The sequence below is a fragment of the Physeter macrocephalus genome, chromosome 21, assembly GCF_002837175.3.
Source record: "Physeter macrocephalus isolate SW-GA chromosome 21, ASM283717v5, whole genome shotgun sequence".
Taxonomy (NCBI): Eukaryota; Metazoa; Chordata; class Mammalia; order Artiodactyla; family Physeteridae; genus Physeter; species Physeter macrocephalus.
The window spans coordinates 120,750,878-120,764,160 of NC_041234.1; the positions used below are offsets into that span (position 1 = coordinate 120,750,878).

Genomic DNA, 13,283 nt, shown 5'->3' on the forward strand with positions numbered 1-13,283 from the left:
GCAAGGAGGAGCCTTGCTATGGGGAGGCTTCCAAGGCTCTTACGGGCGGCCCCCCGGCCCTGGGTCCCAATCCCGCGGTGAGAGCCGGCGGCGTTCCCGTCCCTGTGCGGGGCCGGAGCGCAGCACTTTGAGGCCGGTGCTGCAGACACCAGCAGCACGGCCCTGGCCGTCCGCAGAGCCGTGCGTGAGCAGAGGGGTGACGGGGCGGGGGGCGGCAGGAGCCTGGCGCCCCTCCCTCCACGCCGTGGGCGTGCACGGAGCCGCGTACCACGTGTCTGCAGATCTGCACAGGCCCCTTCTTTCCGGAGTCCCCCGGGTTGGGCCCCCTCCCCCCGCCGGCTGGCCCGCATCCTCCCACCCCTGGACGTTGCTTCTCCTGCTCCAGCCTGAAGGGCACGTGCCCGCCAGCCCCCATGAGGTCAGGTCAGAGTCGGTGTGGTGGAGACCCGCTGGGACCCCACGCTCATGAGACCCCGCGCTTCCAGCGGAGGGGGTACCAGGGACAGGAGCACGCTCTGGGAGGCCGCTTGGGCGAGGTGCCGTGGCGCGTCCGCGGGGTGGAGAGGGAGGACGTGGCTTTTGGTACCAGAGCGACTTGCCGAGAGCGGGGAACGAGGCGGGGCACCCGATCCCTTCAGGGTGCGGGGCCTGCAGCGAGGTGCTCCCCTCTGCCCCGCGTGGCGCCGAGGCTGTGCTGAGCCTCGGCCGCCTCACCCCGCGCTCTGCGGAGCTCCCGTCTGGTCGGCGCTGGGGACGAACTCTGCGCGTCCGTCCAGCCCTGGGTACGGCACCACCCTAGCGATGGCAGCCCGCCCCAACGGTGCAGCTGTCACAGCTGGCTCAACAGGAGCCCTGCTGCTCCCCCTTGGGGGCCCTGGCCCGTGTGCAGGAAGGGCAGACGAGGAGTCACTGGGGCAGCGCCCACTGAGCACCAGACGGGGGAGCCACCCCTCGGCTGACGCCGGGCTCTCCTGCGGAGTTGTCACCCTGGGGGCTCGCCGGGGTCCGTGAGCGCTCAGTGGCAGGTGCTCAGCCCTGGTCAACCGTCCAAGGAGGGTGGCGGCTGGCGACCCGCCAGGCCTCGGACCCGGTCCCCCGTCCGCTGGTTGGGGAGAAGGAAGGCGACCTGGTCTCCACACAGGGAATCGGCAACAGGTGCCCAGGGAGCCCCTTGGCCTGTGGCCTGCGCTCTGGCCGCCATCACGGGATCTTCTGTGGGCAACCTGGCCCTAGTGCAGCTCGGTGCCAAGGCCACAGCCCACAGAACTCTGAAACACGGGAGCCGATGGGGAAGCAGAATTCCGCCCACGGCAGGCCCTGCGAACAAGAGGCTCCCTGGGGGTTCTGGTGAGCCCTGTGGGGCCCCACTTCCCACCTCAGGCATCCTCCCGTGGGAGCCCCAGACACAGCGAGACGGCAGGTGGTTATTTCAAAAAAACTCTTTTTAATTGTTCAAAATAGCACAAAACGACATCGCACTATGGTAATATTGAGTCACGGGGGTTACTCTACAATAGGTGAACGAGCTTACTGTTTCCAGAAACGAGAGATCAACGAGGGCTCGGGAATAGGGACGGGGAAACAATGGGACCAGGCGGTGGGCTCCAAGGTGACTAAACATGACATTTTCCACAGCGAAATATACTATAATACAACAAATCAGAGGCCCCAGAGGGCGTGGGCCAGGGGTGGGGGTTTGCAGAGGCTGGGGTTCCCCCCGGCCACAGCTGCATCTCCAGGGCAGAGAAAGGGGCTTTGAAGAGACCGGCTGGTCGTCTCAAATCCTTTCGTGCGACCCGCCTGCAAGTCTCACTCGTTGCCTAAAGCTTGGGCGTGGGGCAGCAAGCTGTCACTAGCCATTCCAAGCAGAGCCCCAAGCCCAGCAAGCCTGGCCCTAGGAGGACGGGCCCAGCTTGGGGACCGCACTGTAAATTCACAGAATTGGTGGCACCACACAACTTGCCCTCCCGGGCTGCCTCTGAGGCCAAGTTCCCCTCCGTCATGCGCCAGCTTTGCCGAGAGAGAGGGCAGCTGCAGGAAGCGGCAGTTGTGGGTGTTGGATGCTCTAAGCGGTCATGCCGGGGAGCGAGCCTGGGGGTCGTGGAGAGTGCTGTGAACCCAGGACTGGGTGTCATGCCGCGGCCCCCACCTCCACACCATCCTCCTCAGCAACCTGACTGACCTCGGGCTCTAGCGGACTCTCGAGCTCGAGCCTCTAGGTGTGGAGCAACTGCCCGTGGGGAGTGAGGTTTGACAGCTCACCCTCCTTTGTCCCAGAGGCCTGGGGACAGGCAAAGGGCAGGGGCCAGAGAGAGGGAACTGGGCTGGGCAGCAAACACCAGGCTCACAGGGGAGATTCCATGCCTCTCCTACCCTGGCTGCCCCAGCTTCTCCTCCAGAAAGATCCCTGCCAAGGCTTAGCCAGGGAGAAAAAGAGTTGGAAAAAAAAGGGGGTGGGGGGGAGAGATACACATTCTGTACACAGCTAACAACAACAACAACCAAAGAAAGGGACAAAACCCCACACGCTAAGGCTAAAATTACAATAAAAATGTTAACCCCATCAACTTCAACTTAAAAAAAATACAACAAATGCAGCAGTTGGTGATGTGGCCCCAACCCCAGAGAGGCCGAAGCCAGGCTCCATGGGCGGCTAACTCTACGCCCCAAATGGGAGTCGGGAGGTTTTCACAGAACACTGCTCAGGCCACCACGGGGTTCCTTCTCCACCTCTTTCTTTTTCTTTCTTTCTTCTCTGTTTTCAAACGGGAAAGAAGAGGGAAGGGAGAAAGAGGTGGGTGTACGAAGGCCTCTGAGAAAACGTGTCAGCTTCCCATGGGAGTGCCAGGCAGGGCGGGGCGGGAGGAGCGGCGGGGCGGGCAGGGCGGGCGTTAGGTGTCGGCAAACACTAATGGAAGAAAATGCAACAGAACCAGACGGACACCCAGTTCAGGGTGCGGAGGCGGGGGAAGGGGCCCGGGGGGAGGGGGCGGGGCGCCTCTCCTCGGCCTCCACGCCCACCCCCCACTCCTGGGGCCTTGGTCCCCTGGCAGGCGCCGGGCAGGGAGAGGAAGGGGGGCTCTTCCACATCCGCCTTCTGCTCCCCCCTACAGCAACGGTAAAATGTGCTTTCTCAAGATTATTCTTAAAACAGGGAGAGAGGGCGAGAGAACGGCAGCCGGTGTGGCGGCTCCGGCTCGTGAGGACGAAGTGAGCGCCGGGTGGGTGGGGCGGGCAGGCCCGGGCGGCTGGCGGTCCTGAAGCAGAGGGGGGTCTGGAGAAGCAGCCAGGCGCAGGGCGGCTGCCTCTCACTGACCGTCTGCCTTCGATTTCTTTGGAGCGGATTTCCTTGGGAGATGGGAGGCAAAGGCAAAGTGAAAGCGTCAGCGTGGGTCCCGACGGCGAAGCGAGCGGGACTCATCGGGGGCTCTGGCCGGGCCCTAGCGGGGCATCGTGCCCGGTTAAGCAGCCCCCCTCGCTTAAGGAGAAGCCGGGCCCGACTGTCCCCACCGCTCCTTCCTCCCGGGATCCGCCTACCCCTGGCCTCAGAAGGCTCCTGAAAGGCACTCCCCGCTTACATTTCTGGAGAGGACATGGGCCGCTTGCTGGCCGGCTTGGCGCCAGAGCTGTCTTTACTGGTTTCTGAGAGGAGAGAGGCAACAGTGAGCGAGCGGCTCAGCAACGGGGGTGAGACGACTCCGGTCGTGCAGTTGAGGGGACGAGAGCGGGGACGACGCCCGCGGCCCCCCAGCCCCGCGCAAACTCTGACGGAGCAGCCCTCCCCGCCCCCACCGGCCCCGAGCAGCTTTCTCTGCACCCCCAGATGAGGCGAGGAACCCTCCACTCCGAGACGCCACCCCAGGATATAAAGCCCCCAAGCCCAGCTTGGAGCCGCGTGGTCCCGGCGACGCTCGCGGGGCTTTCCCCCGCCTCCCCCCCCAACCTCTCCCTAGAGCTGCCCGCAGGAGCCCAACGAACAACACCCACCTTGCAACCACCTGACTTGGGTGGCTGGGCCGTAGCCCTTCTCGTTGCGGGCAGCGATGCGGAAGATGATGGCGGGTTTGGTGGTGTAGTCGATGTGGGCGTTGGAGAGGCTGGAGGACTGCACGAGGCAGGAGGGGCTGGGCCCACAGTACACCCGCATGAAGGCCAGCTGCGCCGGGGTGGAGCTCTTGGGCTCGCCCCCAGACTGCGAGCTCTGGATGGCCAGGTACACCGAGTACTCGATGATCTTGCCAGAGGTCACGGAGGGCGGCTCCCAGGTGAGGTGTGCACCATCCGGACTCTGGAACCGAGGGGGCAGAGATCAAGCTAGGCCATCTTCGGCCTTCTCGACTTAGTCCCACCCCGCCCGCCCGCCCGCCCGCCCGGGTACAGAGGGCCGACGATGCTCCGAAGCCTCCGGAACTGAGTGCTCATACTTCACCCCTCCCCCTAACACGACAAAGCTATTCCAGAGCAGAGTTCGAGGAGCTCCAAAGAGATGGCACCTTTTGCCCCCGCTTGGAAGGGAGCCTGACGCAACGGCACAATAAAACGAACGGGATTCCAAACAGCCCTCCTAGCCCTGCTCTGCCACCAAATGTATGGCTTGTCGTTTAGCCTCTTGATGCCTCAGGCTCCTCATCGGGGCTTCGAGGATTAGATGAAAGAGCACGTGGAGCACAGCACACAGCGCGTCAAAAGGGAGAGGCGGCGGCAGGGGCACGGGGAGGAACTTGCCCTCGTCTCCCTGGCAGTCGCTGACAGAGCCGGGACCAGAAGCCTCACCCCAGAGCCAGCTGGCTCTGCCCACACCTTGGGGCCCCCGCCCGGGCCGGCACAGAAGAGAGTGCCGAGTGCACGGACTTAGCCGAGGACAGAGGCTGATCCAACGGCGAGACTCACTTTGCTGATTTTAATGGCACAGGGGGCCCCCGGGAAGCCAGGCAGACACGTCTTAAAGGCGGAGATCTCGCTGAAGGGCCCCCGGCCACAGGCGTTGATCCCGGCAACGCGGAACTTATAGGCAGTGCCAGGCTGCAGCTCCTGCTTCTTCAGCTGGTTATAGTCGGGCACCGTGCCCGAGTCGTCCTGCGGAAAGAGGCCGAGCGAACGGGAAGGGAGAGACGGAAGTGACGTGAGAGGGCTGCTGGAGCGTGGCTCTGGGGCCAGCAGAGGAGTTTTCTACCCTGGGGACGATGCAGGCCCACGTGGTGGGGTGGGTGGGCCGAGGCTGGGCTTCACAGCCACTTCAAGGGTCACAGGGAGAGAGAGGGGGCAGCCCTAAGACAGGCGTGCCCCCGGGGAGCTTCATAAATCCCTACCCACCCGGAGGTCTCAGCTCGCGGGGACACTTACGTCCGACGGGGCGGCGTCATCGGGGGGCAGGAAATAGTGTGTCACCATCACGTTGGTGCCTTTGATGACCCCCACGTCAAACCACTGGTTCTCTTTCTTCACGGGGGCTTTGCTGGGCGGCGGTGGCAGGTCTGGCTTCTGGAAGTCAGAGAGGGGAGGGGAGATCAGGCCCTCCAACCCTCGGGGCCCAGATGCCGCACCCCACACCCCCGAGTCCCCGTCACTCCAGACTCACTACGCCCAGGGACTCGATGCCATTGGCCACTTCCGTCAGGGTAGCCGCGGCCTGCAGCTTCGCGGGACTGGCGACCACGACTGGCTGGGGGGCCACAAACGTGTTGGACGGAGCCAGGCCTGGGAGTAAAGACGGCATCAACGGGAAAGGCCCTGGAGACCTGGCTCTTGCGTGGGAGCCCTTCCCGCAGGCTAGAGGACACGCCCTCCTCTGCACGGAGGGGCCCGGAACCAGCACCGCCCCCCCCCGAGACTTTCTCCCGCGGTCAGCTGAGCTCCCCGGGGGGAGCAGGGCCCCACTCACTCTCAGCGGCCGTGGAGGGCAGCAGGGCCACGGTGCTGGGCGCAGCCCCGGCCAGCTCGCTGAGGCAGTTGCTCTCGATGGTCGGGTCGTTGAGGCTGTCGGCAGGGGCCAGCGCCTCCGTGGGGAGGGGGTGCTGCTGCTGGGCCTGCGCCTCCTGGAGCTGCTGCTGCTGCACCAGGGCGGCCAGCTCCTGCTGCGTCAGCACGATGGGGATGCTGGTAGCCTGGCCCTCCTGGCCCTCGGCCGACAGGTGGCTCAGCTCCGCCTGCGTCACGGCGGCCGCCGCCTCCGACGCGTCCATGGGCTCCCCGGTGCCTGCTCCAGGCGGAGACGACTTCTACTTAGGAGGAGCGGCAGGCGGGAGAGCCCAGCCCCGGCTGCCCACGGTCACCGCCCTCCCGGAGCTAGGGGCGGCCCCGGTGGGCGCCGGCCCTCAGAGCCTGTCTCTCAGACCTCGTCTCCGGCCCACCTCTACCCTGCCCTCCTCCCCGGCCCCGCCCCGCCCCGCCCCCGAGAAAGCCCGCTTCCTGCCTGGGTGCCCAAGTCAGCCTGCCCTCCCTGTCACGTCTGCGGCCTGCTGCCCTGACGGGAGACAAGCCTCCCCTTCCCGGGCTGCCTGTCGCCGGGGCTCGCCAGCCAGGGCTGCCAGCAGGGAGGCTCTGGAACCCCGGTTCCTCACTCCTCCCGAGGAGTCCGTCCTCCCCTCGGGGCTCCCACCTGCCCTCAACCGAAGACGGTGCGGTGAGCCGCCCACCGTGCCCCCAGCACCTACCCATGACGGCCTGCTGCGCAGCCTGGAGCACGGCCTGGATGGCCAGGGCCTGGGCTTCCTCTGTGGCCGCGGCCTGGGCGGCCGCTTCAGCGGCGGCAGTCACCGCCAGCTCCTCGGGGGTGAGCCCCGTTACCATGAGGGTGGTGGTGCCCGCCTGGGCCTCGGCCATCAGCTCTTGGGGAAGTGACAACTGGTCTACTTCGGACTGCGTGGGCGGGGGTGGCTGGACCACCACAGTGGCTACCACGGCTGAGCTGGCGGGCTCCTGGCCTGAAGACGGGTCCCCTGTACTGCTCAGATCCACGGCGGCCTGGAGCTCGGGGGCCTGGGAGGCTGACAGGACCTCGGCGGACTCCCCCATCAGGGGTGCGGAGGCAGGCTGCAGGAGTTGCCGTGGCGGAAGCTGCTGGCGAGGCCCTGGCGAGGCCTGGAGCTCCTCTGGGGGCTGCAGGATGTCAACAGCAGAGAAGGGCATGTCAGAAGTTTCTGTGTTGGCTATGGTCACTGTTATCGTGGCCGGGATGGGGACTTCGCTGGTCAGAGCCCCTGGGGTAGTCTCGGTCACTGATGAGATCTTCTAGAAAGGGAGAGAAGCCCCCGTCAGAGGGAAGGAGTGGGAGACCAGAACCAGGCAGACCTTCATCTTTCCCTGTGGGCCAGGATCTGCGTTCCCCAGGGGCCGCCACGACCCCATCTGACGAGCAGGGGCGGTGGGTCGCTGAGCAGTGGGGGGCGTGCCAAGAGGAGTAAAGACCCTCGACCTGCCGGCCAATTTCACCCCACCCTCACAGAGGTCTCCCGGCCTCGCCGAAGGTGCCCTCAGACTCCCGCTGTGCCACTCTTACAGGCGACAGCCGAGTAACGAGCCAGAGGCACTCTTACAGGCGACAGCCAAATGACAAGCCGTAGGAAACAGCTACGGAAAGAAAAGCGCCCACGAGACACCCACCAAGCCTGGGGGCCTCCTGCGCCCTGCCTTGTCAGGCACGAGGCTGCCCTTCTATGGTCTGGAAAAGGAACCAGGAGTGGCGCGTGCCTGGAGCAAGAGCGACACCTGGTGTCCAATCCTGGAACAGCGCAGGCCAGAAGTGCAGACAGAGGGGGGCCCTCCGGGGGTTCTTACCGGCACCGAAGGGCCCGGGACCGGTGTGGACTGTGTCACAGTGGTCACGGCCCGTGTCAGCGTGGAGGACACCGTTGTCGTGATAGGACTGGAACTGGGGATGTTCACGCCGTCGCCCTGGGTGCTCTCCACCTCTCCCTGGTCGCTGGCAGGCGGCGGGGGGTCTGCGGGGGGCAAGCGGAGAGCAGGATGACAAGCCCCCCTCCAGCAGGGTTTCCACCCAGCTCTGCCAGCCGGGGACACCATCACCCAGAGGACCCGCCCAGGCCAGTAAACCGAGATCCGTGGAATCAAACCAAGGGCCTCTCGCTGGGGCCTGGGCCCCGGGGGGCACGGGTGCCAGGATGGCTGCCTCCACCTACCTTGGTTGGAACTCATGTTGGAGGTGACGGTGGTGGCCGTGTGTGTGGTGCCTGTCTCGTGGGTCTCACAGGGTGGGTTGGAGCACACCCTCTGCGTCGGGAAAGGAGCCAGCAACGAAGCTCCAGCCTGGGCGGTGACTGCGGGCGCTGCCGCCCCCTCCAAGCCGGACTCCAGGGTTCTGTGGGAGGGCGCGGCGTCGGGGAGCAGGGCGCCCATGCTGACTGACATGGTGGTACCGGTGGAAGCCGTCTGGTGCGTCTCACAGGGGCGGCCAGCGGGGGGCTGCTGCCCACCCTCTGGCTGGCCCGCACCCCCGGTAGACGTGGCGGTGGTGGGCGTAGGGGTGGTGCCCGTCTCGTGGGTCTCGCACGGGGGGTTGGAGCAGACCTGCGTCACGGTGGCCGAGGAGCACAGCAGCGCCCCCAGGGCCTTCGCAGTCACAGCGGCGCCGGGCGCGCTCTCGTACCCGAGCGCGGGCATCCCCTGCACCTCACTGGGTTCCCCGGCACCCACGGTAGAGCGGGCCGTGGTGGCGGTGTACGTCGTGTGGGCGTGATGCGCCTCCGGCTGGCGCCCCACGGACACCAGCGGGCCCAGGCCAGCTAGGGGGCCACCCTCACCGCCAGGCCTGACCTGGGTGCTCAGAGGGCCCAACTGCACGAGCGTGGCGCCACGGCCACCAGCCTCCAGGGTCAGGCTTGGTCTGAAGAGCGGGCCAGCCGAGCACGGGGCCCCGGTGGCCATGACAGTCATGGTGGTGCTGGTCGCGATGGTCTGGCGGGTTTGGCACGCGGGCTTGACCGAGCCCTGGGCTCCATCTGGCGCCCCGGCAGCCATGCCGACCCGGACCACGGCGGTCACGGTGCTTGCCACACAGGTGAACCGGACGTCTCGCCGCTGCCCGGCTCCGATGCCCGACATGGCGGTGGTGGCCGTGCTGGTGGTGCCCGTCTCGTGGGTCTCACACGGCGGGTTGGAGCAGCCGTGCTGCCCAGCCATGTTGGAGGTGGCGGTGGTGGCCGTGTTGGTGGTGCCTGTGTCGTGGGTCTCGCACGGTGGGTTGGAACAGACGCGAACCACGCTGCCGTTCTGCTGGCCCACTGTGGAGCTCACGAGAGAAGCAGCTGCCTCTTGTCTGTCGCAGACAAACTGCACTTGGGTGGGCTGCGGGTGCCCCCCGAGATTAGCCACGACGGTGGTGGTGGCCGTGTTGGTGGTGCCCGTCTCGTGGGTCTCGCAGGGCGGGTTGGAGCACACCAGTGTCACGGTGCCGGGCTGCACGTCACCCTGGCCTGAGTCAGCGATGGTGACCGTGGCCGTGGGCTGTTCTGTAGTAGGCGAGGCCAGAATGGACACGGGGAGGTCGTGCACAGGCTGGGCCTCGACCCCGCTGGGCGCTGTGATCAGAGTCACCTGGGTAGGCTGGGAAACAGGCTGGGGGAGAGGCCAGATGGGGAATTAGTACAGTGTCCCCTACGCTGGCCGGGACCACCAACTTGGCTCCTAAAGCAACAAAGCTGGCAAATCCAGGACCTGCTCACCCTCTGACCCCGAGACACTGACTCTCTCAGGAGCCAAGGAAGAGGTACTGCGTCACCTCAAGGGCCACAGGGACTGGGAAGGGGCTGGGTGGGGGCAAGGCCTGGGCTGGGAACCCTGCTGACCCCAGGCTGTACCAAGGCCAGCCACAGACGCTTCACCGCTTCACCAGGAATTCAGCTTACAACGTACGAAGAGAAAGATGCTACACGCACCCCAAAATGAATCGTCGTACCGTCTACGGTATCACAACTGAAAAAGCCTAACGCTCAAAAACTAAAAATGGCTGAAACATATCATCTTAGCGTGACACGCTATCGGACGGTGACTAAGAATCGTGATTACGTGGCTACAGGGAAACCGTCCTACGGGTGCCACACACGGGAAGGGAGAAAAGGACCCAGCTGCACGTGGCAGGAGGAAGCCTGGAGAGGACGGCCCCGACGTGGAGGCCGGAACCCTCAGGCTGGGCCCGCGCTTCCACGTGCTCTCCCGGCTGCCCTACCTGCATGGTGATGGTGGGGGTGGTGAGCCCGCCGGCCGCCGTCAGCGTGGTCTGCGCCGCCGACACGGTGATGGCAGTGGGGTTGATCACCTGGCTCGAGAGGGTGGCGATGGTGCCCAAGGTGGTGATGGGTGTGGCCAGGGAGGCGCTGGTGCTGTGGGCCCCGGCCCCGGCGAGGCTGGTGGACACGGTGCCTGTCACGGTGCCTAGGGTCGTGACGCCTGAGGGCAGGGAGGGAGGCGGGGGTGGGATGTGGGAGGAAGCCCGCGCTTGGCGCCGCCTTCCCGGCAGCTTTTCTCCCTGGGCAGGCGGGGCCGGGGCGCACCCCGACTCTGCCCCACTCCCCCCGCCGCCTACACACCTGTTGTTCCCTTCACGACCAACGTGGTGACAGCCGGCTTGACAGCGGAGACGGTAACGGGGGTGACCAGGCGGACGCCGCCCATGGGCACGGTGCGGAGGATGGTGCCCGGCTGGCCGGGGGCGCCCTTCAGCACCACCTGGGATGCCAGAGGAAAGCAGCCCCACGTCACGTGCGGGCTGGCCGGACCCTGCGCTGGCCCTCCCAGGCCCCACGGGAAGACCCAAGTGGCCTGCTGGGCTCCCGGACTGGACCCTGGGGTGAGGAGAGGGCCAGGCACGCCGCACCTGGGTCACTCCTTGCTGCCCGTGGCCAGTGGCGATTTTGGGAACGGCAGTGATGATTTTGGCTGGGGCTCCAGTTCCGGAAGTCATAACCTTGGTGGTGATAATGGTGATGGGGGACTTGATGCCGGGACTGCTGGTCACACCTGGAGGAGAGGGGGGCAGCCTGGCTTCAGGCCGGGCCACGAGGGACAGCACCGGCCTCCCACCCGGGCCTGCTGCCGGGTCCCGTTTCTCTTGGGCCCCCTTTCAAGCAGTTACTCCTGCTGCCCCTTGATTAAAACAAAGAAGTACCAACTGTAGCCGGACCCCTGCTACCTCCCGACATATCTTGAGGAAAAGGCAGGGAGAGGGTGGAAGAGGGGAAGAGCAGAATGGAAGCACGCCGCAGCCCGCCCTCCGTCCGCCCGCCTTTTCCCTCCTCACATGGTCCCTCACCAGCGCGCTGGAGGAGGCCCCTACCCGTGGCGCCCGCCTGCGTGATGATGGCCGACATGGGAATGGTCTTGATGATGGTGGTCGTGCCGGGCTTGGTGGTGCTGGGGGACACGCTGCTGATGCCCAGGATGGTGGGCTTAGTCCCTGCCCCGCTGGCCTGCGTGGTAGTGATGATGGTGGTAGGCTTCCCATCTGCTGACGTCACCAGCTTCAGGATAGTCCCGGCCGGCAGGGGCCCTTTGGTCTGTAAGGGGAAAACACGCAAAAGGGGGGTGAGGTGAACCGGCATCGTTGTCAAGGTGGGAGATGTTTTTTTTAAAGAAATTTTAATCGAAACACAGCTGATCTCCAACATTGTGTTAGTTTCAGGTGTACAGCTAAGCGATTCAGTTATACCCATGTACGTCTGTCCATTCTCTTTTACAAGAACGGCAAGTTTAACGGTGACTCTGGTCTGGCTCGTCTCCACCGGCAGCCCAAGCAGCTCAGAATATTCTGAAGACCGAGGGTGACAGGACCAAGCAGCAGGACCTTCTGTGCCATCTGTGCTCGTGGGATCATGTCTAGGCAGGGACGCGAGTTCCAACCCCAGGCCAGCGCCCACTCTACGCTTGCTTGTGTCACAGTCGGGGGCCCATGAGCTCACCTGGATGATCTGAGTCACCGGGCCTGTAGACGCCTGGCCTGTGACTGCAGAAGTCTGAACTGGTTTGGTCTGGACCACTGACATCACTTTGCCCAGGTTGGAAATCTGGAAAGGAAGAGATAGAGCACAAAGAGTGACCCAGAGACCAGTGAAGGGCACGGCCTGGGCTGGGCTCTCCGGCGCCCGTCACTCACCAGGGCGCTGCCTCCTGGGACAGAGATGGGACTCTTTACCAGGGTGATGGTCTTGGTGACCCCACCCACCACTGTGGTCACCACCTGTGCCTGCTGGGCCACCGTCACAGTCCCCGACTTGTGTACTGTGATGATGGGGCGGGTGGACGTGTTGGCGGCAGAGGAGACAGACGTCCCCACCTGGGCGGCTGCAGTCTTCAGCATGCGAGTGGCTGGGTTGCTCACCTGGAGGGAGCAGAGAAGAGTGGTGGGCGGGGCACAGAGCGCACCAGCCTCTGCCTGGAATGGCGGGGGTGGGGTGGGGGTGCACGGCAAAACTCTAGCCTGCCCTGCCCCGTGCGTGCGTGCGTGCGTGCGTGCGTGCGTGCGTGCGTCCCCAGCTCAATCTGGTTTACCTTTCCTCTAGCAAAGCAAGGGAGGACACTGGGCCAGCAAGTCTAGCCTAAGGCTGCCACACCCCTACGGCTGCCGGCTTATCCCACAGCCCACAGCAAACACCGGTTACGGACCTACAGCCTCTGTGGGTTGGTCCAAAGCCCGGAAGGAGTGACCGCCGGCTGATCACAGTGCCCAGAAGCCCCCGGCCCCAAGGCTGAGAACCAGGCCCAAGGGATGCTCACCATGACTGGCGAGGAGGCCACCTTCACAGTGGCTGGGAGGGTGGTGGTGCCAGGTGTCACGGCCACGGTTTTGACGATGGTGGTGCCGGCCGGGACACTCAGCACCGTGGGTGCCGAGGAAGGAGGGATCTTCTGGGTGGCAGCGGCCGCGGCTGCCAACGCCGCCATGCCGCTCATCTGCGGGCTGCTGCCGATGACCTGCAGCGGGCGCAGGGGCTGTGAGCCCGCAGGGAGCGCCAGGCCCGAGGCCACCACACTCCCTGATCCACGGCCTTCACCAGAACCCGCCTGGCTCGCCCTAAAGCAGCACCTCTCAGCGTCAGGACTGCCGGGCCCTGCCCTACTGACCCCAGACGTGGACTCCTACCACTGACGAGGCACAGCAAGCCGGCAGCAAGAGTTACCAGTAGTTCTGGATCTTTCCTAAAGACCACGGAGACAGGGGCTTCCCTGGTGGCGCAGTGGTTGAGAGTCCGCCTGCCGATGCAGGGGACGCGGGTTCGCGCCCCGGTCCGGGAGGATCCCACAGGCCGCGGAGCGGCTGGGCCCGTGAGCCG

General features: G+C 65.4%; 1 protein-coding gene across 10 annotated transcripts in view; it reads right to left on the reverse strand.

Moving 5' to 3' along the window:
* Positions 1–1,424: 1,424 nt before the first annotated feature.
* HCFC1 (host cell factor C1) overlaps positions 1,425–13,283 on the reverse strand; it is a 23,747-nt gene continuing 11,888 nt past the window's right edge. For 2 of the 10 annotated variants that reach the window (XM_028482143.2, XM_028482149.2), the window contains 17 exons: positions 12,727–12,924; positions 12,107–12,331; positions 11,913–12,017; positions 11,267–11,510; positions 10,832–10,974; positions 10,545–10,683; positions 10,184–10,404; positions 8,139–9,573; positions 7,777–7,940; positions 6,654–7,230; positions 5,882–6,199; positions 5,579–5,697; positions 5,344–5,481; positions 4,891–5,076; positions 3,988–4,288; positions 3,579–3,642; positions 1,425–2,755 (listed from right to left, as the gene is read on the reverse strand). In XM_028482143.2, coding sequence (XP_028337944.1) covers positions 2,689–2,755; positions 3,579–3,642; positions 3,988–4,288; positions 4,891–5,076; positions 5,344–5,481; positions 5,579–5,697; positions 5,882–6,199; positions 6,654–7,230; positions 7,777–7,940; positions 8,139–9,573; positions 10,184–10,404; positions 10,545–10,683; positions 10,832–10,974; positions 11,267–11,510; positions 11,913–12,017; positions 12,107–12,331; positions 12,727–12,924 — 4,644 coding nt within the window. In that variant the 3' untranslated portion in view covers positions 1,425–2,688. Of the gene's footprint in view, positions 3,349–3,578; positions 3,643–3,987; positions 4,289–4,890; positions 5,077–5,343; positions 5,482–5,578; positions 5,698–5,881; positions 6,200–6,653; positions 7,231–7,776; positions 7,941–8,138; positions 9,574–10,183; positions 10,405–10,544; positions 10,684–10,831; positions 10,975–11,266; positions 11,511–11,912; positions 12,018–12,106; positions 12,332–12,726; positions 12,925–13,283 lie in introns of all 10 variants that reach the window. The other 8 variants (XM_028482147.2, XM_028482145.2, XM_028482144.2 and 5 more) reach the window with 8 other exon arrangements.